The sequence below is a fragment of the Dermacentor albipictus genome, chromosome 1 (genome assembly GCF_038994185.2).
Source record: "Dermacentor albipictus isolate Rhodes 1998 colony chromosome 1, USDA_Dalb.pri_finalv2, whole genome shotgun sequence".
NCBI classification, from domain to species: Eukaryota; Metazoa; Arthropoda; class Arachnida; order Ixodida; family Ixodidae; genus Dermacentor; species Dermacentor albipictus.
Genome location: NC_091821.1, coordinates 287,760,613 through 287,786,941, shown reverse-complemented (window position 1 = coordinate 287,786,941; position 26,329 = coordinate 287,760,613). Strand labels below are relative to the sequence as shown.

Here is a 26,329-nt window from a genome sequence, read left to right as displayed (position 1 = left end):
CGAAAGCACTGCCGAAAGGTAGCGCAGCCGAAGGGGCAAAATTTTTTGTCGAAAACATCCTTCTGTGACATGGCGTCTCAGAAGTCCTCATCACCGATAGAGAAACGGCCTTTACAGTGGCGCTCACCCAAGCCATTCTGCAATACAGTCAAACAAGACACAGGAGGACAACGGCCTACCACCCACAGACGAATGGTCTTACGGAGCGGCTGAATAAGACCCTCGCCGACATGCTAGCAATGTACGTCAACGTCGAACACAATACCTGGGTTGCCGTCCTGCCGTACGTAACATTTGCTTACAATACGGCGATGCAAGAAACAACACAGATCACGCTGTTCAAGCTGGTTTACGGCAGGAACCCAACAACGACGCTCGACGCCATGCTGCCGCACGTCACTCACGAGGAGAATCTTGACGTCGCTACCCATTTCCAGTGCGCTGAAGAAGCCCAACAGCTCGCCCGCCTGCGGATCAAGAACCAGCAGAGGACCGACAGCCGACACTACAACCTCCAATGACGCTTCGTACAACCTCCAATGACGCTTCGTCGAGTACTAGCCCGGCGACCGTGTTTGGGTATGGACCCCGATACGCCAACGAGGACTCGGTGAGAAACTACTGCGACGCTATTTCGGACCCTACAAGGTCATCCGACGTATTGGCGCACTGGCCTATGAGGTCGGGCCAGACGGCATTTCGCATTCACAGCGGCACCGCGCACGATCTGAAGTGGTCCACATAGTGCGTCTTAAACCCTTTTACGGACGCTGACGAACTTCCTTATTTGGTTGTTTCCGTTGCTATGAGGGCTTTTCTTTATTACTTTCGTTTGTTTGCAGCATCGGGTTGATGCTTTTTTAAGAGGGGGGTATTGACACGTGTACTTGTCTTCATCGGGCGACACGTTTCACCGCCTGACAAATGTTATCACACAGTGCAGGACGCGCTTGCATCTGTGGGAAGTTTGTGGAATATTATCAATGGTTCCATCCACTGTCTGTGACCGAACCTTGTGTAATCTGATTGCATGTGTGCGAGACGTGAATAATGTAGAACTTTGTGAAAGGCGCGCGGGCCCTAGCGATTAGTCTGGAACATTCGACGATTGATGTATAAAAGCCGACGCGCTTTACCCGTAATTAGATTTTACGACGATCGCCGACTGTGTTCGCCACTGTCGCCGTTCTTTGATTGTAGCCTGTTTTTGAGGGCACAAGTTCACCCAATAAAATGCTAGTTTCGTCCTTCTCAGCTTGGTTGCTTTCTTCACAGTCACTACCACGTGACAATATCTTCGTCACCACTGTTAAAGATTGACACGCTAGCAAGGACTCAACAACGTTTATTGAAAGGATTCGTTTTTAGGCACTTTTCATGTAGCAACGTCATTACTTGAGCATGCGCAATCGAATCCAAAATTACGCCACTTATATGCTCAGAATAGCTTGTCATTGCTGAATATTGCTGATACCGATACAGCACGCTGCAATATATCTTGTACAATAGTGGCACCATTTGCCAAGATCATTCGAAGTGAAGAAAAACTGCTTTTTCACTCTGCGATCACCATAGACAAAACATATTTCTGGATGGCTCGCGAACGTATACAGAGGTATAAACTGGTTCAAAAAGTTACGTTTATAAGCTTTATACATTCATGAACTTTATATGATAATGCATGATTGCATATTCTTCTAAGAGCCCTGAGTTTGTGAACAATCGGCTTAGTTGTTCCTAATGTTCGGTTTGTGCATTTAATAAAGCATGCTTTATAACGTGCAGTGTAATGAAAAACTTTTTATTGTTGTGAATACAGTAGACATCCATTAATTCAACTCCGGTGAATTCGATTTTTTGGTCCCAGCCACCACCCATGCATGGGCCAAAATTTGTTATTTCGATCCTTAAATGGGCCTTTGCCAGATAATTTAATCTTGACCAGGCAGCATGTATATTGTCTCACCTCTGTGATGACCCCAATAGCAGCTCATTTAGTGGCAGTGTGTGTCTTGGCGGAGCTTAGAGGACAGTGAATGCATTGAACGCACGTTATCTCCCTGTGGAAAATGCCTATGTTCGGCCGGCCTGCCTGCCCTAGGAGGACTTTCAAGCAAAAACCATAGCTCACAATGCCTAATTACGATATTGACCCAATTCTTAAGTGTGCTGTTTTTAATGCAAAGTTGGGCCGAAAATCGCCTGTGCGGTGCAGTTGGATACAGAACCAAAATCGCTGTCGCGGCGTTCGTATGCTTTACCATATATAATAGGGATGTGCTATGGCAAAGCTGACTTCTAAGAAACAGGCTGCCACTGTACAACACATACTGACCCTTGTCCCTTTTCTCTCTCTCTCTCTCTCTCTCTCTCTTTTTTGCTGAAAGGTCAGCCGCACATTAGATTTCTACATTGTTTAGGAGCTTTAATATAATTTCTGTTTTGTACTTTGGACACAGAAAGTGGGTGTGCATCTATTTCTGAAACTGTTGGTCCCTCTTTTTTTCAAATCTGACGTATTGAACCCATTACCTTCACTGCAGAAGCCTATGCGGTACTGTCTGTGGTAAAACATATAAAAAAATTAAAACTTAAAAAAGCAATAATATTCAGACTCGTTAAGTCTTCTAAAAGTGTTGTTTCTTCAAAACTATACAAATCCTGTTTTTATCGAACTTTACTCACTCTTGTGCAACATTTATTTATATCTCATAGACATGTTAATATGCTGGGTTCCTGGCCATAGAGGGATTGAGGGTAATGTGTTCACCGACGAAATTGCCAAAACAATAGCATCGCAAATCATCCTGCTGCTGCCCCGGCCATAGGTCTGAAACCTTTCCTATGAAACAAACTGTGAAGCCACTGGCAACGCTTATGGGATGCTGAAACGAGCAATAAGCTTCACGTGATTAAGCTGAAGTTAGGTTTCTGTCTCCCAACTATGAAAACACGAAGAACAGATGTCCTATTCACTAGACTTGGAATAGGACACACATTTGGCACTCATAACCTTCCAGGGTGTCTACCAACCTGGAAAATCATGAAAACCAGGAATTCTCGGGGATTTTGAGTAGTGTGGAAAAACTCGGGGAATTTGTGCTTCTCTCAGGGAAAATTAGCTGTAATTTTGTTGAAAGGGTTGAAAGTCAAGGTAATGCTGGCTCGAGTAACAGGAATCGTAATGAATCGTCTTTGACGCCCTGTCGTCGGCTGGAGGAGTTGCCAGTGTACAGTCAACGACTGACTTACTGTATTCCCGATAATTTGGACGGCTTTGCGGCACCACCACTTACCCCGTAGAGTCAATGTACCGCAACGTCTGAAATTTCAAACGTAAGCACTCTTCGCCATCCGATTTTCCGGAGGTTTTGCTGTGACCGCAGGTCCGATACGGCCCTCACTGGGGCGTCTGCGTCAGCAGGCATGTGGTGTGTTGCAACACCACGTACCCGAGCACACGAGAGTTGGACCATCCCGCGTGTAGCCGTGTGCGGCTTAGCCATGTCCGGGGAAAAGGGGATCCTGGGGTTTGAGCCGATGCCAGGTGTTTGGACCTCTACGGCTCCTCGGCGGAGGCAACACACCTCTTTGGCCTCGGCTTCATGTCGATGGCACCCCCGGACTGACCCACCCTGGGGAAATTGGTAGTTGCCTTTTCCTGTCCTCCTCTCCAATCTGTGTCTTTCTCTCTCCCTTTCAATCTTTCCTGTCTTCTTCTCTCTTCTATTTACTTCAGACTTTCCTGGCAGCAAGGGTTAACCTGGTGTGCTATGATCTACTTTGATTATAACATATGTGGCTATAGTAACAATGTACAATTGGCATGGCAGGGCTTGCTTCACAACAATCTCTGCCGTGTCCCCTCGTTGGGCTCAGTGGTGGGTGACTGGCATTTATACCAAAGAAACAATACATTTCATGGGACCCTCAAAACTCTTCTTACCTGATCGCCCTCCGAAAAGGGGGCGCATCGATGCAACATTTGAATTCTTTCTGAAGAAACGAGACACATTCCCCAAGTATCATGTGATTCACTGTGAAAACACTGACAAAAAAGCGACAAACATTTCACCCTTCTTGGTGTCAAAATGCCTCACAGAGGTCATTGGAAGTGGCTACAAAGCCACCAAGATGGCAAGTGGGGACCTTCTGTTTGAAGTGAAAGACAAACCACAGTATGAGAAACTAACAAACCTGGTGGCATTTTGGCGATAAAACCATATCTGTTAGTCCACACTGAACAATGAACACCGTCGAGGGTGTGGTCTCAGACGACGAGCTCGTGGATTTGACTGATGAAGAACTCCTGAATGGATGGAAAGAAGAAAATGTTATACATGTACAACATATAAAAATCAGGCGCGACAACGAAGAACTACCAACCAAACACCTAGTACTTTGGCTCTAGCACACTCCCAGATGCAATAGAAATAGGCTACCTCAAACTGCGTGCGTGTAAGACCTTACACTCCAAATCCTCGACGCTGCTATGAGTGTCGGAGGTTTGGGCATGCCTCTCAAAGCTGCCGATGATGACTAACTTGTGCGAAATGTGCTACAAAAGCTCACTCTGCTGACAAATGTACTGCTGAAGCCCATTGCGCAAACTGCAATGGAAGCCACCCTGCATATTCCAGATCTTGCGCAGCCTGGAAGAAAGAAAAGGAGATCATTACTATCAAAGCCAAAAGAATATCAGTTTCCGGGAAGCACGACGACGACTTTCACCTTCATTTGCATTGAAAACTTTGTTTGCTGAAGTGGCGCAGCAGGAGGCAGCACCAGACGGACCCCGGTGGCCACCCAAATCACACGCAGCGTACTAAGGCGATCGCCACCCGCCCCTACGGTGGGAGCAGCTGAAGCTGCCCTGCCCTCCTCGAAATCCGCCACACCAGTGACCTCTACTAGTGCTGGCAGCAGCCATCGCAGTGCAGAGGCTAAGGAGGACCCATCACCCTCCGGGCTGTTGAGGCCACTGCCTTCGTCCCTCAAGGCGAAAGCAACACGACGTACACATCGCTCGTTAGAGCGAGTGGCCAGTGATTCCCAAGAGGCTATGGACACCACCCCAAGCAAGGTAGTGCAGCAACCACCTAAGGAGCGGCGAAATTCTTTGGACTGCTCTAGAAAAGACAAAACCAAAATTACGGGGTCGCAAAAGGCTCTCTAGGCGAAAACACATTCTTTTTCGTACGCACAGCGCCAAATTAACTTCATTATGGACACGCAAATTATGCAGTGAAACGTTAGAGGTCTTCTCAGAAACCTTGATGATATTCAAGAACTTCTCTGTGAACTCACTCCAAAAGTGCTGTGTGTACAAGAAACCCATCTTAAATCCAAACCCACTAACTTTCTTCATCATTATGTTAATTTTCGTAAAGATTGTGATGATGCCATCGCATCATCTGGCGGTGTAGCCATATACTATAAGCATATACTCTACAAAAATATAGCGTGTCAACATCTACAACTACAAACGCCCCTAAAGGCAGTGGCTGTTTGAGTCGTACGTCTAAACAAACTTATTACCATCTGTTCTCTGTACATACTCCTGCATTATCAGCTCCATAAACATGAATTCCAAACATTAATAGATCAATTACCCCAACCGTATTTTGTTCTAGGAGATTTAAATGCACACAGCAACCTATGGGGTGACTCACTGCAATGTGCGAGGTTCGCTGATTGAACAGTTTCTCTTTTCTTCTGGTGCTTATTTTTTTAATAGAAAGGCACCTACATGTGATAATGTACATAAAACCTGTTCCTCTATAGACCTCAGTATTGCATCTCCGACCCTTTTACCTGATCTTAAATGGAATGTTATTAGAAATCCATATGGGAGCAACCATTTCCCGATAGTTCTGTCTACACCGAAGATGAATGAATGTCCCTCACAGTTTCCTCGGTGGAAACCTGATTCAGCCAACTGGTAACAGTTTCGAAAAATTACTCTCATATCGCGGGCTGACATTTCTGCTCTAAGCCTGGCTGTTGCAGTTGAATACTTAACTTTTTTTCTGATTGATGCTGCGACCAAATGTGTCCCAGAAACAAAGGGATCATCTTACAAGCGTCGTGTTCTGTGGTGGAACGAGGAGTGTCGTAACGCCCGTAAGAAGCTGAACAAAGCATGGGGGTTGCTCCGCGATTCTCCGACAGCAGAAAACCTGGTTAATTTCAAGCATGTCAAATCTCGTGGAAGGTGAACGCGCCGACAAGCTAGAAGAGAGAGTTGGCAAAAATATATATGAGGAATTAACTCTTACACAGATAAGACAAAGGTCTGGAATAGAGTGAAGAGAATAAAAGGTCGACAACCTTACTTGCTACCCTCAGTAAATACTCAGGGAGATGGTATGGAAGACCAGGTGAACTTTCTAGGCGCACATTTTGAACACATATCCAGTTCGTTGCACTACTCTGACACATTCCAAAGATGCAAAACACGAATAGAACGGCAGCCATTAGAACGAAAAAGTGCAAAAGGTGAGGTATACAATGGACTATTTTGCACAGCAGAGCTTCAAGCAGCACTAAACGGCTGCAACAAATCTGCCCCTGATTCTGACTGTATAATATATAAAATGTTAAAGCACTTGCCATCTGAAACACAAAAACCCTTCTTTTTCTTTACAATGGTATATAGTCCTCCGGCCAGATTCCCTCTGGAAAGAGGCCATTATAATACCCATTCTGAAACAGGGTAAGCACCCTTCCTTGGCAAACAGTTATAGGCCTATAGCATTGACAAGCTGCTTATGCAAACTCTGAAAAGATGGTGAACAAACGCTTGCTCCACTATCTTGAAACCAACAAAATGTTAAATCCATATAATGCGGTTTCAGGGAAGGTAGATCGACGTCATACCAGCTTGTTAGCATGGAAATGTGCATCCGGGAAGCCTTCATCCACAAACAGCTTGTTGTAACTGTATTCTTTGATATGGAAAAGGCGTACAATACTACGTGGCGCTTTGGGATTCTTCGGGATCTTTCTGGAATAAGTATACGTGGCAACTTGCTGACCATTATTGAGAGCTACCTGTCTGACAGAACGTTTTGTGTTAGAGTTGGCAATGTGCAGTCTCGATCATTCGTACCGGAGACAGGTGTACCACAGGGTGGAGTGCTAGACTGTACGCCCTTTATTGTGAAAATGAACCCCTTACATACCATCATACCTCGCACACTCTTTTATTCAGTTTATGTAGATGATGTACAGACAGCTTTTAGGTCGTGCAATCTTAGCATCTGTGAGAGACAGCTATAGCTTGGCCTAAACAAACTCTCAAAGTGGTCAGAAGAAAATGGTTTTAAATTTAACCCTCAAAAAAGCACACGTGTCCTCTTCTCAAACATACATACACCAGAACCCGCTATTGACCTTAACGGAGAACTACTATCGGTCAGCCTTAAACACAAATTTTTAGGTATTATCTTGGACACAAAACTTCATTTTATTCCCCACTTGAATTATCTTGAAGCGAAGTGCCTGAAGACTATGAATCATGCGTTTTACTAACCCCTCCCTTCTATTCTCTTTTTGAATAACGTAAACACTACTACTTAGTATTCAAATTGGACTAAGTCATTTTTTTTTTTTCGTATGCTTACTAGAGTGACAGCATCGGCGATATGGCTTCAGCCCGTCTTGACATAAAACATAGTTCTGCATCACTCGGGGAATTTTTCAAAGGCACTCAGGGGAAACCTAGAAAACGCAGGGAATTTGGAAATGTCAACTTGGTAGACACCCTGCTTTCTCTCGACTGGAAATGAGCCTCCAACCTCTTGTAGGTGTTGTGACAGGCTGACCATCCTCCACGTCTTCCTGGAGTGTCAAGAGGCCAAAAGAGACAGGAAGAAACATTTTCCACTTGCATACCGCTATTGTGTCCCTCTTCATCCAGCTATGTTTTTGGTAAAGAACCACTTTTTAACACAAAAGCAGTCCTTGATTTTTTTAATGCTGTTTTCCCACGTGTTGGAAGTCTATTAAATTCATAGCGCATCATCCTTCAAGAGGATGCCGCTTTGATAGTTATGTATTGCACATGCCTCTAGGCCCTTGTGTTTCAAGGGCTCTGGGGAGACAGTAATGCTCTAGCCAATTTTAGCATCTGACGTACTATATTGTATATTGCATCATTCTTTGGCAGTGCATTTTAATGCTCATAGTACACGTCATTAGTCATTGCCATAATCTTACTTCACATAGATTTTACACAATTTACAGCAACCATTTTAGACCCCTTTACAGCTACGTCACATCAACTTCACAGAACTCATCAGTCCACTGTAAACTCATTAACACTGGCATGGCGCTCTTTTGCCATACCTGGCCCTTGCACCACTAAACATCACACATTCATCAGGCAAATACTGCCAAATGAATCAGCAGTGTGTTTTGGCATTTTTTCTGCATCTTGTTTAATTCGACTTGCTGGATAATTTGATGGATTTTGAAGGTCCTGTCGGAGTCGAATTAATGGAATTCGACCATACAGGGATGTGGGATTTGTTTGATATTAATGTAGAGAAGGCTGTAAATTATTCACAAAATTTGAAAAATATTCTATATTCAATTCGATCTCAGAAACTGCTCTTTGCGCACCCCTTACTTAATAGTAAACAAAGGCCAATTCATTAGGTAGTTGCCGTATATTAACATGTGTTTGTTCACACAGCAGGAATACGAGACATTAGGCAATGCACTTTTTACCCACCCTAAGGAAGATAGTTTGTGGTGAAAAGCAGGGTTTTAGTGGCTTAGGTTCCTGTCTGTCACTATTTATGACTAGAGGTGTAGTTGACTTTTTGGAAACCAGATAAACATGCTTGCACAAAGGAAGCTACAATATCTGAAGCTCTCTCTCTCTCTCTCTCTCTCTCTCTCTCTCTCTCTCTCTCTCTCTCTCTCTCTCTTTTTGTTACAGCGAAGTTGTATATGGCTAGCCGATTCGTCCATCCGTCTGTAGGTCGCTTGTACGCCGAAAACTCCTCCGCCGCAACTTCATGCGAATGCACGAGAAAAGAAAAGATAAAAAAAGAAAGCATTGCCATTTGTTGGGTGTGTTGGTAAACTGACTGGAAAGCATATTTAGCGCATTATGGTGTCGTCTCCCTTCTGTCCTTGTTCGCTGGTCCTAAATATGCTTTCCGAGAAAGAGGCTTACGATTAGCCAACACCACCTAGATAGCAGAAGGCCTGTTTACTCCAATCCATGACATCATGCTACCTGGCTCGAAATTTCCGTTGACAAGGCTGGCGTGATGAAAGTGGTAACGTCAAAATCACTGTTGCCTACTTGGGAGCATCTCCATTAGGTTCTAGGGCAGTCAGGCCAGGTAACATGATGTCATGGATTGGCGTGAATAGGCCTTGTGCTATCTAGGTGGTCTTGAATTAGCTGTGCTAGTAGTGGCATCGTTGCTCTCCATTGCAGCCAAGCGCATGCGCAGCTCCAAAATGGGTAGGCTACACGCCATACATACTCCTTAGGAGCAGGCAGCTTTCGATCAGCAACGCTGCATGCAGACCGGAAACAAGCTAGTCTAGCTTTTGATCAGCAACACTGCATGCAGACCGGAAACAAGCTCGTCTAAGTCGTGCCGATGCTGCAGCCCGAGCACAAGAACAGGCTCATGCAGCTGAGTGCAAGCAGCAACTGTATACTGAGGATTCAGCAGCCTACCTAGTCGTCATTTAATGGACTGTCGGGATTAACCCAGTGATAAACACCGGGGCCGCATGTTTCAGCTTCGCTGGTTAACCATCTGTACGGAGTGCTTGGGCAGTGATTTTTTATCACTGCAGCAAGGTTACAACACTGGACCCTTTTCAAATAAAACAATTGTAGATTATTTCTGTTGTTAAATGAAGCTTTGGTAAAAGCAACACTTTATTCTGTCCCTTTAACTGGAGTCTATTGTAGTTCTTTACACACTCAATTACAATGGATATTAAAGCAAAAGCTTTACTGGCCGTGAACTTGCGATTTCGCCATGGCGGTGCTCCGAGGAGGCACGTGACATCACAATGCGCGCCTCGTCGCAGATATTCGTCGCTCTCTCGCTCCCTAGTCACTACTGCGCATGCGCCGCTAGTAGCACCGAGCCACAGGTGTTCCGCCGCTGCACAGCACCGCGCCTTTCTGCCGCCGCCGTTTGGTATGAGATCGCACCGCGTTCATCGTTGCGCTCCCTTCATCAGCTGCGTCGCATGCCTGATACCATGTCAGAGGATTGAAAAGGAGAGCTCGCGTGCACCGCAACCACAGTTGAGGTGGCAGTATGGATGGCGACAATTCAGATAACCAGGAGGAGGCCTGGAATCGATATTGGAACGAGATGAAGAGGAAACAAACCGCTCAGGAAACAGACGAACAGTGCGTCAAACAACTGGCTAAACGCCGCAACATAGCTAGACAACCAGACTAACCTGAACTTGCAATCAAGATTAACCAAGGCTAACCATGCTATGCCTTAGCTTTCGCTACGTATATCCTTGCATAGCCGAGCTAAGCCACTGCCAATTTTTCTAGGCTCATTTTCTTTAGGGATAACTTACTGTATATTGAGTAGTTTTCTTAAGCTTGAGAGAAAATAATCTGGGCTGTGTTAGTAGATTACTACACAATACCAAAATAGCCACCACTGTGACTGTGGGTGGCTTATCTACACAGGCCTAGTTAATTTTTCATTCGCTTTTAGTCTAAACTGGCCAAAGGCTCAGCCACAAGAGCTAAAACACAACTCCAGCAGCAACACATTGATTGCCTCATCTAGTAATCGATCTATTACTGAAAAATGAGTGAAATGTTTGGAAAGAATACTAACTTATTTAGTGTTTATGCAGATCTTTCACCTCTCACTACTTTAATCTTTCACTGTCTCACCACTTTAATTTCTCTACTTACGGAGGAGAGCAGCCTAATTTCTTTGGCTGGCAGTCTGTTGCAATGGTCATTTATATATGATAAATAAAGGACTGAATTGAACCTCTGAGGTTAATTGTTTTGTTCTCAGTACACAGTTAAATGACTGCAAAGGAAGGGTGTCTAGCATTTGTATGGCACTGCAGAGCAGCCTCAAGTGCTCAACATCTCTGCCACTTGGCCAACACTTGGCCATTCCATTAGACTTGCTTCTCGAGTGCTCTAAATGGGAATTGAAATTTACCCTTAATTGTCACATTTCAGAGACTAAAAGCAAAAAAAGTTTTGTCCTAGATTGTTTCATAACACTACTGTACAGTTACTTTTACTAACCTGCAGGGCTTAATGTGGCCACTTTTCATCAGCCTAGTTTAGAGCATGCTGATGAGTAGACCTCAAGTGCAGGCTTGTCCTCTGTGTGAAAGTTTTTCTTTGTATGCTCAGGCTCAAGACTTGTCCTTCAGCAAGCTGGAGAAAACCCACAGCACAGAGTTTAGTTGCGGCAAGTCAGATGGTGAGTGCTGTTCCCTCATGTCGGGGACATGTAACTGACCAGATTCGCTGTTCTTTCCCTAGTGTCTGGAGCGTCAGACCATGATGGTGCTGTTATGGTGAGTCCACCTACCAAGATATGTCTCCTACTACGTGACTCTTTTCACTGCCACATCCTGTCTATTTTTCTCATGATGTCCAACACACCGAAACAGCCGCAATTTTGTGCATTATGTTGAGTGACTTGTTGTGCCTTGCAGAATCACAGCACAAGTGCAGTCCTTCGATCGACCCCATTCTCAGATGGTTACTCTGGGTTTCGGTATGCCTCCTACAGTCCACATCTGCGGCGATCAATGCCAAACGTCAACTGGCACCTTTCAACTGATCCCCCAAAGGTAATCTATTGGAAGAGCTTGTTAAACTAGTTGCTTTTATGCTTGTTGCATCTGGTAATAGATAGTTGCAGAATGCTTTGTTTCTTTTAGTGTTTGCCAACCGCAGGGTGATTACCCTACTGTAGGGCATTTTTGCTGCTTGCAGCCTGTGACAGGCAGCTTTCTCCATGTGTGTTCGAAATTACTTTTATTTCTACATTGTTTTGTCATAAATACTGCTCAAGGTCAATGACTCATTACACAAGACTTGTCACCATCCATTAGAGGCTTGCCATTCTTAAGCTTGAAAGATTTTTAGAGGTTATTGAATACCACCAGGCTTTTGTGCATTGACGACTTGAGAATAAAATAATGTCAGATTCTTCTGACAGCTTGGTCTTCATCGGTGTGGTGGCTAACCACACAGGGGAATGGGGGGCTGTAAGTAAAGCATTTAGGAAATGGTTAGGTGCGTTGCCTGAGCTATAACTGCTGCTGGCAAGTGAAGACTGAACAAGATGAAGCGCTTAATCATCTTCACCAGAATATGTCAGGCACAGCGCAGCAGTCACAGTAGGCAGCTGTGCATGTGTTTTTTTATTGTAGCTTCAGCAATTAATCCAACATGCGAATGTCTGCTATCCTTGCAGAAATGGAAGCAGTCGGTAATAAAGCACTACACAAGCAGGTTTTTTTTTTTTTTTTTTCTCAGCCTCAGTCCTAAAGTTCTATACATTGGCTCACTTGAACCCGGCCCAGTGATTTCAAACCTGGCCCGTACTCTACCCGGGCCCGAAAAATTCTGGCCCAGCTCAACCCTTCCTGGCCCAGTTCTGCTCAACCCATTAGCCCTTGAGCTTGTACGAAGCTAGGTCAAGTTCTCGGTTATTGTGAAGGTACTGTCATGTGATCAAGGGGCACTGGGCGGTCTTCAGGTTGCATCAAGCAGCTTTTTTCCCGCCATCCACTTTTGCTGGCCACTCTGACTGTAAGAAAAATAATCATTTAATTTAATTGATAGTCAAACATGCTCAGATTATTATTTGGTATGAAAACAGACATATACAGTAGAAGCTTGTTAATTCGAATTCTGCGGAGATGCTACAAAATTCAAATTATACAAAATTCGAAGTGTCGCGAAGCACTTTGAGCAGTAAGCGTTCGCGACTGGAACGTTGGAGCAGCGAGAGGTAGTGTAGCCGACCGAACACCGAAACACGGTTGTTCTTTCTCGTCGTCATTGTCTCTCTCCTAGCCACAGCCCCACTGCTCCATATTTTACAGTACAGTTATCTCCCCCGCGGAAAAGGAAGCCGTCCCGGCGACCTACGGGTAGGACAGCACAGGCGGATCATAGTAGGGCTTGAGACGCTGGGCATGCACAATGTCGCGTCCATGACTGCGATGATCCAAAGGTAGCTCGAGGGGTTCCACAATATAGTTGACTGGAGACGTTTGGTTGATCACGCGGTACGGGCCTTGGTACTTCGACGCGAGTTTTGGTGACAGTCCAGTGGTAGAGGCTGGAACCCGAAGCCACACTAGCGAGCCAGGAGCATAGGATACAGGAGCACTGGAACTTTCTCGATGGTGCTTCTGGCGTTGCTGGTCTTCTGACGTAAATATACTGGAAAGCTTGCGACACTCTTCTGCGTGTGCAGCAGCTTCGGATAGGGTAGTTGTTTCGGTGGAGTCAGGGCGGTACGGAAGGATAGTATCCATTGTGGAAAAAGGTTCACGTCCGTACAGGAGAAAGAAGGGCGAAAATCCCGTGGTAGTCTGCGTGGCGGTGTTGTAAGCGTAGGTCAGAAAAGGTAGAACATGGTCCCATTTGGTTTGGTCGGATGCAACGTACATAGCCAGCATGTCACCAAGAGTGCGATTAAAGCGCTCGGTCATGCCATTAGTCTGCGGATGATACGCAGTAGTGGTGCGATGAATGATGCGGCATTCTTTGAGGAGAGCCTCGATGACGTCGGAGAGGACGATGCAGCCTCTGTCACTGAGTAATTCCCTGGGAGCTCCGTGGTGAAGGATGATGTGGCGCAGGAGAAACCAGGCGACGTCACGTGCAGAAGCGCTGGACAAAGGGGAAGTTTCCGCAGAGCGCGTAAGATGGTCGATGGCCACGATTACCCAGCGATTGCCATCTGATGTGGTTGGCAGAGGTCCATAAATGTCGATGCCTACTCGATCAAAAGCACGTGCTGGGCAAGGCAAAGGCTGCAATGGGGCGGTTGAACGACGAGGGGGATCTTTACGGCGTTGGCAAACCAGACAGGAGTGGACATAATGATGGATGAATCGATACATCCCCCCCCCCCCCCCCCAGTAGTAACGAAGGTGTAGACGCGCGTGTCTTAAGTATCCCTGCATGCGCGCAATGGGGATCGTCGTGGAACGCTGCGCAAATATCCGAACGCAGGTGTCGCGGGATGACAAGCAACCATTTGCGGCCGTCCGGGAGGTAGTTGCGACGGTACAAGAGCCCGTCGTGAATGGAGAAGTGATGTGCTTGGCGACGTAATGCGCGATTGGTAGTTGGTGTCGATGGGCTGGACAAAAAACACAGCATGGACACAATCCATGGGTCTTTCTTCTGCTCCAGAAGAATGTCCGTCGCAGCAAGGGAAGACTCGGACAATGAGGCCTTCGGGAAGCTAGCCTCGTCTGTTAGTGGCAAACAAGACAAGGCATCCGCATCCGAATGTTTTCGACCAGAACGATACAGCACGCGAATGTCGTGCTCCTTCAGTCGAAGGGCCCATCGAGCAAGACGACCGGACGGTTCTTTTAAGGACGACAGCCAGCACAGCGAATGGTGATCAGTTATGACGTCAAACGGGCGGCCATAAAGATACGGAGGAAATTTGGTTATGGCCCAAATTATAGCCAGGCATTCCTCTTCTGTGACAGAATAGTTCGATTCAGGTTTAGTGAGTGCACGTCTGGCGAAGGCAACGACGTACTCATCGAAGCCAGCCTTTCTCTGAGCGAGAACAGCCCCAAGGCCAACGCCACTGGCATCCGTGTGTATTTCAGTTGGAGCACTTGGGTTGAAAATGGCGAAGGATTGGTGGTGACGTCAAGAGACGACGCAGCCTTCACGACGCAGCTTTGTGAAGGCGGCATCGCAATCCAGTGACCAGGATGAAATGGCGAAAGTATGACGCTAATCCAATGAAGCTGCGCAGTTCTTTCAAAGTCGTTAGTCGGGGAAACTGGGCAACAGCTTGTAGTTTCGCCGGATCAGGGAGTACACCATCTTTCGACACGACATGGCTGAGGATGACCAGCTGCCGGGCAGTGAAGTGACACTTCTTCAAATTAAGCTGGAGGCCAGCATCGGCGATGCACTTTAGGATGCGTTCAAGTCGAAGTAAGTGGGAAGGAAAGTCCGGTGAAAAGATAACGATGTCGTCCAGATAACACAGGCATATCTGCCATTTGAGGCCGCGCAAGATGTTGTCCATCATTCTTTCAAATTTGGCAGGCGCATTACACAGGCCAAATGGCATCACGGTGAATTCAAATAAACCGTCAGGTGTGATGAAGGCCTTTTTCGGACGGTCTGACTCAGCCACTGGCACTTGCCAGTACCCGGATCATAAGTCTAAGGATGAGTAGAATTCGGCACCTTGGAGGCAGTCTAGTGCGTCGTCAATACGGGTTAGCAGATAAACGTCCTTGCATGTGATCTTAAGTCGCCGGTAGTCCACGCAAAAGCGAATTGTGCCATCTTTTTTACCAGCACTACAAGAGAAACCCAGGAACTGTGCGAAGGTGTTATGACACCGCGTTGGAGCATGTCTGCAACTTGCTCAGCGATCACGCTACGCTCCGTGGCGGATACACGATACGGCCTGTGGCGTAAAGGCGCATGGTTGCCGGTGTCGATGCGACGGACAACAGTGGAAGTACAGCCTAAGCGAGATTGTTGTAGGTTGAATGACATGCGAAAGCGGTCTAGAAGATGGACGATCTGGGCGTGCTGCGCTGGAGTGAGGTTGGGATCAATACTCTAGTAAAATGTTGGGTCACAAGGCGGCGTGGGAGGAGAAACTTGAAGGACCAGAGCGTCAACCGGAGGAGAAGCCGGGTCGTCAGGCACATCGTAAAGGAAGCTTGGTTCGGTTTCATCGGCATAACCAAGACACTCATTGTGGAGCAGCCTAGCAGGGCAAGGAAACAGGTTCGATACATAAAGTGCGCTCGAACCTTGTCGAATGGCAAGAAGGGCAAAAGGAAGCAAGAAAAGATGGCGGCTAGCAACAAGCTTAGACGGCGTGAAAAGAACTGTGGAGTCGGAAAACCCAACGCATGAAACGGGTACAAGTGCGGCAGAGTATGGAGGAATCTCGGTGTCGGCGGTGACGTACACACGACCGGAAGTGTCATCAGTATCTTCAAGAACATTGGTGCCGAATGGCGACAGCGCGAGTTCAGCACCGGCACAATCTATAATGGCATGATGAGAGGACAGAAAGTCCCATCCTAAAATCATGGCATGGGAGCAGCGAGGCAGAGCAACGAACTCAATATGGTATAAAGCGCCGCTTATAACAACATGCACGGTACACTTCCCTAAGGGTTCAATCGGCGCAGCGCTTGCTGTACGTAATGAAATGGCTGAATAAGTCGTCACGACTTTTCTAAGGGCAAGACGAAGCTGGTCCGAAATCACTGATATTGCTGCTCCCGTGTGTACGAGCGCATGAACGGCAATGTCTTCTGCATAAACTTCAAGGACGTTCGCAGGAAATAAATGAGGTCTTGAGGAGTTCGCTGAGATCGCAGTTTTTGCCTCCAGAACTGCGGTTCTTAGTTTTCTTCTCGGATAGCTTCAGGGCGACGGATAAGCGGCGACAGAGAACGCTGACGGGGAGACGGAGACCGACAGGTATTGAAGGACCGGGAAAGAGGAGATGAGGCTTCGAAGGGCTGTGCAGCAGTAGCAGAACGGGACGGAGAGTCGAAACCGTTACTTTGTGCCCTCGGAGAATCCGTAGGATACCATCCACGCCGGTGGCAAAGCCGTGCTACATGCCCAGGTAGGCCGCACAAATAACAGATAGGCCGATGGTCATGGGTGCGCCATGGATTGAGAACAGCGGGCGGAGACTGTTGGAAATATTGGCGAGGTGGGCGCACGGGCTGCTGTGGCGGCCAGTAGCTGCTTAGGGGGGCAGGAGAATATGTTGCAGCTGCTTGTGGAGGTGAGGGAAAGGCGCTGGTAAGTCTGGATTGATTACCTGCAGAAGGAGGCCTTGGATTAGCGACAACGGCAGCGTACGTAAGTGGCACAGGCGTAGGAGGCGGTTGATGAGCAAGTGGTACTGCGTTAGCGACTTACTCTTGTATCACCTGACGAAGATCGTGAGACAAGGGCGACTCGGAGGCTGGACTGACTGGCTAAAGAGAGAGTTGGCGTGCCACTTCTTCTCGTACAAATTGCCTGATTTTGTTGAAAATTGCTGAACTGCAAGGAGTAGCACTGACACCATCACTCAGAGCTGAAAGCGCGACGTCCGGAGCAAGTGCTTGGCACGTAGAAAGCCGTTGTTTGCGCAGCTCCTCATAGGTCTGGCAAAGCGTTATGAGGTCGTTGACTGTCTGAGGATTCCTTTCCAAGAGCATTTGGAAGGCGTCATCTTCTATGCCTTTCAAGATGTTCTTGACCTTGTCATCTTCGGTCATATCTGGGTCGATACGCCGGCAGATGTCAGCTACATCTTCAATGTAGCTCGTAAAAGTTTCGCCCTTTTGTTGGACACGTCAGCGAAGCTGTTGTTCAGCCCAAAGTTTGTGCACAGCAGGGCGACCGAATACTTCTTGAAATGCCGTTCGGAATGCTGTCCAGCTGGAAAAGTCAGCCTCATGGTTGCGGAACCAAAGATGGGCGACCCCGGAAAGGTAGAATGGTACGTAACCAAGCTTGTCAGCTTCAGACCATTTGTTGTGGGCACTCACTCGGTTGTATGATGACAGCCAGTCCTCTACGTCATGATCGTCAGCACCATTGAATATGGGAGGATCCCGTTGGTGTGGCGCACCAGGACAGACGACTGGAGGCAGTATCATGGGTGGTGCGGTAGGACTAGTCTCCTCATGCATGGGATATGTGACAGGGATCGGCCGGCTTCGGAGTTCCAGGTTTGCAAAAAGTCCAGCACCTTCCACCAAATGTCGCGAAGCACTTCGAGCAGTAAGCGTTTGCGACTAGAACGTTGGAGCAGCGAGAGGTAGTGTAGCCGACCGAGCACCGAAACACGGGTTTTCTTTCTCGTCGTCGTTGTCTCTTTCCTAGCCACAGCCCCACTGCTCCCTATTTTACAGTACAGAAGTAATGAAAGTCGGAGAAAAAGAATCGCTCTGTTAAAGCGCATATATAGTCTGATGTGGCGGGAGCATGCATGCACGTACGCTACATCATGTTGGCATGAACAACGTTGTCTATACTTCGAATCACTGGCGCAGTCAACGTAAGCTGACGCGGCCAACGTAGTCCAGCATGCTCGACGTCGAGATGGCTCTTGCTCCATCGGTGCGTTCGTCGCGCGGGGAAAAAAGAAAGTCACAGTTTTACCTGAAAAGCGAAGCATCAATTGCGATAGCAATTTAGTAGATAGCTATACGAAGTAAGGTTAGTACAGTAAAAGCTCCTTAATTCGAATTCCGTGGAGATGCTATGAAAATTCAAATTATACAAAATTCTAACTAATGAAAGTCAGAGAAAAATAGCTCAGTTAAGGCGCGTATATAGTCCAATGGGGCGTGAGCACGGCTCACCCTCGCATGCTTTCGCTCACACATACAGCATACCGCACACGGCGACGATTTTATTGCCCTTGAGCTTTATACAGAACCTCACGGGAGAGAAGTGACCTGCAACAGAGGTGTTGGCTGTGCCTGGCCAGGCACAAGTACGTCTCTCTCCAGTCGAGCCTAAACAAAGGGCAGCAGATGGGAAAAGCAAAGCTGCGTGGCCCACGCGGCGACATCTGCGTCACCAATGTGCTCACGCGCACTAGCACTCTACCTATCTACGATGGCACGGAGTTAAAATTATCGGTGGTGGTGGAGATTTCAGTGTGAATTAGCGGGTTGTGTTATATATTGCGTTCAATATATTGCTCGACGAACTGCAGTGGCTACTTCGAATTATCCGGAATTTTGAATTACCAAGTTGTGAATTCATGAGCTTTTGCTGTACAGTCACCGACTGATTTTCCCGACCTCGCCGGGACCGAAAAATAGTCTGAAAAATCGAACAGTCCGAAAAAGTCGTTCAACCAAAAAAAAAAAATTGTTAGGCTTAGAGCAGCCTAATAAAATTAATAATGCCCTGCCTCACACTACACTTAGAGGCAATCAGATTAGCTTGGATTTGAGCTAGAGTGACGTCTCCATATGCAGTCGCGAAGAACGTCACCATGTTGGTGATATCTACCAACGGAGCTCACCTTGGAAATCGAAGAAACGAGCCAAGTTTCTTCACACCACTTTGCTCTCACGAAGGCACAGGAGAAACACAAAAGTACAAAGCACAAAAGTACGAAGCCACGCAAACACACAAAAAGATGCGACTTCGTCCCTGAGACACACTTGCATGTGGACACACCACATGCCGAATGGTGACCAAAACCCAAAAGAAAAAAAAAAGGAGGAAGGGGGATAGTGCTGACTGGGAAAAAAATAAGGGTCTCTCCTGGAGCGTTTTGTCCGCCAAGGAAAAGCCTGCTGGCATGGCCTCCGAGACTGGAGAATAACACGCGCTCTATTGATAGCATGCACCTCGCAATCTTGGAGGCTATAAACCGGGTCACTGGAACCCAAGTCAACGGAATATCCAACTTGGTGGCCTCCAAGATCGGGTAGCGTGGCTCGGATCGAGCGATTTAGGCTGGAAAATATAACTTTGGGGCCTAAATTTATCCAAAATATCAGTCATGCAAATGCGTTAGCTCTATTGGAACACTGATGGTGCATTTATTAAGTCTGGAATATCCATCAAGTTTGAATTATTGGAGTTCAAAAAATCAGCCGGCGACTGTACAGTGAGGAAAATGGGAAGGGATCAGGCTTGCAACAGCCACCGAGAGTGGCACAACACCTGCTTACTCTTAAGGGAGAAGGATATAGAAAAGTACATACATTGATCACTATGCTCATGCGTTAAAGTGTGATATGAATGGCCGTACTACACTTTCTAGATGGTTGTGCGGCAATATACTATAGCAAAGGCATAAATGAACACTTTCATACACACCACCATACATTTAATCTCACTTTTCAATCTCATGTAATCATTGCCATGTACACTGATCAATCTTCGCCAGTAAACTTGGCTTAACTGTAAATTTAAGTACGCAGGTCTGTTGTCTTTCAGGAATACCATAATACACGTTCACTATAGTCGGATACAACTTTAGAAAAAAGGGCGCATTTACTCCTCCGAGGTGGAGGCACACGAGCATCCACCAGTGGGCGCGCACTCTGGACTAGCATCATCAGCCGGACGGCTGGTGACTCCGCCGACGGAGAAGATGGCCGCCCGCGCTTCGAACTGGGCGAGGTCGCGTCAGCTGTGTGCTTCAGCCCCTCGTCGGAGTGAATTCCAGAACTCTTTATGATGGTCTATCAGGCCGCAAATATTACTACGAGCTTACGATGTGGCATTTGTGCCGCATGCATTTTTTCTGAGCCGTGATCCGGCGAAGGAACATTGCAGCGAGCATCGCTGGTGCTGCACTACGCTTTTTCTGGAAACTGGATCCCGCAGCGACCGCTGCAAACACGCATCCTGCCTGTTTGTTTCATGTTGTTTTATTTCGCTCCCGAGTGAAGTTACGACGAGAAAAGTTTTCCAAAGACTGGTGCCTACTGTTAGCGGCGGATGCGTTCGTGTACTGTGTGGCTGCTTTTTTCGTCGGACGGGGTGAAGTGATGGAGCAAAACCATTCTCAGGAGAAATCAGAAAAGTGTGTGCGCATGAAACAAGCCTATGAGCGTCTCAACAGGAAATATTTGCAGAAGAAGCCTTCAACGCAAAGATTTGTTGCCGTCAACTTAGCGGGAACGATCATTGTCAGCAGTGAGATAGCCGAGCGTCTAGCAATGTGAGCGTTGTGTGGCACCGTCGATTCATCGCTGTCTACCAGTGCTCACTGCATGCACAAGCTGTAGAATGCGTGCTGTGAAATTGTGAAAGCACAAAACCAAAAAATATAAATTTTATGTTATTTAAAACCAAGAGTATTCATTTAAAACGATGAATGAAGCATTTTTGTACCTTCCTGTTGCGACCGTATTCTCGCCCCAGGTTTGTAATGGTTGTGATAAATGCATTGTTTTATATAAGTACTTTGTTTAATTATCAATTTTCCCTATGATGCACATGTGAAGCCTATCTTTGGTTAGCTTAAAGTATTACCTATAGTAGGTCTGTGTAAATCGACACTAAAGAATCATTGTTATGAAAATATAAAATACAGTAGCTTATTTTCGAAGGAATTTGCTGCTCTAACAGAACAACCAAGTTTTCGTGATACATGCAATAATCATTGGTTTGCACTACACACACACAAAAACTGAAATTGGAAGGAAAAACAAGGAATGCTGCTTTAAGCCAGCGTGTTTCATCAAGGGGACTTGACGTCAAGGCCTTCTTTGGGAGCGTTTTGGTGTACCCTCCATGGGGAAGGAGGTTCGTGGTGTGGCTAAGTTTGTCAAAGAAAACGAACTGGAAATGACAGGGGAGACAAAGCAACGTCGTGAGAGAAAAAGCAAACAATCTGTCGAGGACTATTCATCTAGTCTCTCTGAAGTGGTGGAGGATAAGAAAAGTGCCTGGTCAAAGAAACTGATTTCTAGCAACCTGTGTTCGGTCAACAGTACAAATGGAAATTGAACGGAAGAGTGTGCGTGAATGTACGTCTGAAAATTAAAAATACGTAGGTAAAAAGTATATACAGTTAAACCTCTATATAACAGAGTCTGTAAAATCGGCAATTTGCTTCATTATGTTGAAATTTTGTGTTGTTGGAATTCGACCTTTTCTGCAAATAAAAACAGTTGCTGATCGATTTTTCTTCCGCGATAAGGGGCCACAGAATTATCCAAATTAATGAGCAGTCGAACAAAGCACATTTGAATGGGAAAACAATTCATTTTGATGAATTTGGGAGTCTGCGACGAATTATACGGTTTCATGCCACATCGATACCTTCACAGCGAAGCCAGCCACGCTTTCACGTGCACTCCGCCCTCGCAGCTGATAGCATCGCCCGCATTGGGACGACGCTATCATGCAAAGTGCCGGCAGAGGGGAGCGAATGCTTCATCTGCCTTTGGCTCCCATGGGTTCTCAAAACTCGAGATTATGTAACCTCCAATACTAAACGCGCAGGAAGACAGCATACATGTTGCCATACCGTCCAGGCACACCCACTCTTTGTGCACGCGGCAGATTACCCCTAAAGCAGGGTCCACGGCTGCATCTTCATTCAGCCGCACTTGCAGCCATGCGCGGCCATGGCCAAGGTGCATGCCAAACCCCTCCCCCCCCCCCCCCTCCCGCCTTCTTGCACTCGCTGGATTGCCTCACCATGAGCTCACTCCCCGCTTTCCCTTTCCTCCCACGGGAATGTGGCACTCGTGAAGCCACCATCTTTCTTGTCTCGCCCTTGCACATTTTCACTCGCAACTAAAACACTCAGTGCGCGGGGCATGATAGGATGTTACCGCACTTTGACTTTATACAGTGAAAGCTCGTTAATTCGAACTTCAATAATTCGAATTTATGGATAATTCGAACTGTACGATTTGGTCCGGCCAAGCTCCACAGAAGTCTATGTATAAAAAAGTCCGTTAATTCGAACGCGAGAAGGCTCCCTCACGGATAATTCGAACTACGCTCGCCTGGCACACGGCCAGAGAAGCGCGCCTACTGCCTACACACAAGGCTGTATTGCCTCCGAAACGGAGAGAACGGCGAGAGAAGGCAAAATCGGAAAGAAATCTAACCGACGCGGGGTCAGCCAGAAGGCAGCGGCGGCTGCCGCCTCTCCGTTCTACGTAACCTCCGAGACTTCTTGCCCGTTGCGAATCTCGGAGGCTTTGCAAATCTTGTACAGCTGCTAATGCAGCTGTACAAGATTTGGTACAACACGGCGAATCAAGTATGTCGCAGCTGCGCTTGCAATCAAGAACCAACGAATGAGGGCCTTCGCCACCTTCACATGTTCAGCGTCTTTGTCTCGGCAGTCTTCATCGGTTGTGCACCTCTGTTTTCAGCTTAGGAGATATCGGCCGTCGCGATTCATTGTGATGGTGTTAAGCCTCGGCTAACGTTCGTTTCGGTGGACATCGGTGGTGTGGCACAGTCGGACCCAGAGCTTCGACTTGAAGATGGCGTGTGCCCGCGGCACACGCCATCACTTTTTGACGCGCCAAATTTCTGACATGCCCTACTGCTTCCAAATCGCAGTGTACTGTTGCCCTCCTTCACTTTCGTTAGTTCGAACTTTCGTTAATTCGAACTGAAGCGTCTTCCCCTTGCGGTTCGAATTAACGAGCTTTTACTGTACAGAAGAGGCTGTGGCTCCACTTTGGTGGTTGCAATTGTCGCATGAGGCACAATTGGAGAGGTGTGTTTGCAAGCAGTGGTTTGTAATTTAGTCATTTGACCATCTGCCTCCGCGGAAGTTTCCTTTTATTGTCTTGGCATTCCTTTGCGGTGGCAATGAAATCTTGTTATATTGAAATCTCGTGCAAAGACACTTCGTTATGTTGAGGTACTAAATATGTTGTGTTTTGTGGACAAGCAGTTACGGAAAGTTAAATATTTCGTTATATAGAGTTTAACTATATATAAAAATTTTGTACAAGTCTGGCTGTGGTCCTAGCTTCAATCCTCAAATTGAAAACTGGGCTAGTTGGTGTGAATATATTTTGAAGCAGCACAGAACAAACTGCACAAGCAATCCTTATCATCTTTATTATGTGCCTTTTCAATGTTGCTCTTTTGATTCAATTTTGTAGGTTTCATTTTGTTGAACTGTGCCAGTTTTATTTGTGGCATTTTGCTGCAGCCAAGTAAGTGGGTTACTTTTCTTTCATGGCTCTTTTCCCACATTTTGGATTTCTACACATTTCATTTGATTATTGCTGGTAAGTCCTAGTAGGATGCTAAGGACAATTTTATGTCAGTAAATATTTTAGTACATGTGTTCCTTCAAATAAAAACTTGTTGTTGGTCTGTACATGTGTGTTGTCTTTCTTTGTCTCATTGTTGGCACTCCTCAATGTTTCAATGTACCAACAAACTCAATTTTCAACCCTTCTACACTATTATGCTTCATATAATGCTCCAGAAAAGTTGAATCCACAGTTTCTTCGTCATGTTTTGCAGGCACATATAGGTGCTTGTTTTTTGAGAAATGCAGGTTTTCACTCATTTCTTCTCATCCCTTGAGCACTTCCAATGGTGTGTAACTGTATCGTCATATTTCTTGCAATAGATGCAACCAGAGCCACACTATGCTTTAGCTTGGCTCAGCCCAAGTTGGATGAGGGACCTGAACACAAGATGCTGCTGCAAAATTTGCATATTGGCTGGAGTGCAAATGCATATTTGCCGCTGGGTCAATTCATAACCACATAGTAAATTGGGTATTCCGATTGTGAAGAAGGTCCTTGTTCTTGCAGCTGTACCCCTACCATCTCCTAATGACATCCAACTACCGGCTGCCTGTTGATGTGGACCGATGTCACCTGGAGGTGAGCGTGTTATGCTTTCCTTAATAGACGTCATTCTCAGCAGACGATCGGTAGCTGCACCTTGGTTCTTGCAGACGCCATCATTGCAGTGCACCTGTTGCCAAGTGGTGAAAATGTACTCTGCACAGCATGACAGCCGTGTTTGTACACTGTCGTCCTTTATGAAAGGGAACACGCGAGCGCGTGGCCTGCACTCTGCGGCGGCTGCCCACAGCGCCATCAGCCGACAGCTAAAGAAAGCACGTCCGCTTTTGGCGTCATCTATTGGCAAACAAAATAACCAGTCATGGCCGGTGGGCAAGCGCTGCTAAGATTATGCTCCCTCACCGCTCGCGCAACGGGCGATGCCTGCAGCGCGTCGTCTGCTGGTAACAAATCGAGCGTGGTGCACGAGCATGATCGAAACGTAGAAGCTCTGTCTCTCGCCTTGACGCCTGTTGCGCTTCGCCTAAACTAGAGCTATATAGGTGAGGGCGATGCACTCAGCGGAAGGTTTGGTTGTGGTTTGCTTTTTCGAAAGTGTATCACTGAACGTCGCGAAAATTTTCCTTCGAGGCAGATTCCCACTTACCCGGAAAGTACTTGCCTGTCGGCAGAGAAAGTTTTCTGTCGTTTAGTATATCTGCACTTGATGCTATAACGCCATGCACAATCAAAGCACCCTGACCGTGATGATAGCGAAGGTATATTGCTACGTAAGAAACTTGAAGCAAAAAAAAAAATGTTAGAAATGTTTGTAAATATTTTAATGAATCTTGTATCTGTAATGTAAAAGACGCGAGCACAAAATGCAAAAACAGATATGAATACATTTATTGACATAAAAGATATACGTATATTTTTCTTTTGTATTGAGCACCAAAACAAAACAAAAGTCTGAAATATGTTGTGTCGACGCACTTTTCCGTACCTCGTGCCGTCCCATTTGCTGCGACGACAGCTGCCATTCTTCAGGGTAGCGAGTTATACAAAGCGGCCGTTAGTGATCTGTTGCTTCTCAGCCGCTTCCACTCCTTTGTGACACCCCAAAGCTCGTTGGCCGATAGTCCGTGCAGACCGAGCCGCCAGCGCAGTTTTCAAAAGGCCTCGCACGTTCTCAATAATGTTAAGGTCTGGAGACTGGGGCGGCCACCTTAGAGAGTCGATTCCACGATTCTCGAAAAAGCTTGTCACCCTTCCGGATGTGTGTATGGGCGACTTGTCTTGCTGGAAGATGTAAGCACCTTCCGGGAAGGGCCCATTCAGCAAGCAGGGCACCATCACGTCGTCCACGATTGAGCAGTAGGCGGCAAACGTGAATCTGTCCTCTATGCGGACTAGTGGACCAAGCCCTTTTTTGGACACGAGGCCCCACACGCACACTGCTGAACGCCCACTTGCAGCCACTCGCTGGAGGTATCCTGGTCTGTAACTGCAGAAAAGTATTATTAGATCATGCATTGACACCAAACCAACAGTCACTCAACTTATCTCGAATACCCTTCCTTTACGCCAAACATGCGGTATTCCGCTGTGCTACATGGCGCGCGCATTTATCGCCGGCTGCTCATGTATACGTTTCGTACTGTTTTAGGTTTTTATTCACTTTCCTATTTCTTTCAAGTTATTTTGCTATTTTCTATTCTCTCATATCGAAACAGCAATTGGGCTGGTGGTGTGCCTCTGTTTGTGGCAGTTGCCAGCCTACTGCCTCCTCTTCCGTGTCTACACTTTCAGCATGTGCTAAAGTGTC

At 46.6% G+C, this 26,329-nt stretch overlaps 1 protein-coding gene across 4 annotated transcripts in view; it reads left to right on the top strand.

Annotated features, from left to right (window-relative positions):
• Unc-115a (Uncoordinated 115a) overlaps window positions 1–26,329 on the top strand; it is a 513,253-nt gene that overhangs the window by 426,607 nt on the left and 60,317 nt on the right. For all 4 annotated transcript variants that reach the window (XM_070531410.1, XM_070531409.1, XM_070531407.1 and 1 more), the window contains 4 exons: window positions 11,393–11,462; window positions 11,525–11,559; window positions 11,701–11,838; window positions 24,526–24,597. In XM_070531410.1, the coding sequence (XP_070387511.1) occupies window positions 11,393–11,462; window positions 11,525–11,559; window positions 11,701–11,838; window positions 24,526–24,597 (315 nt within the window). The remainder of the gene's footprint in view (window positions 1–11,392; window positions 11,463–11,524; window positions 11,560–11,700; window positions 11,839–24,525; window positions 24,598–26,329) is intronic.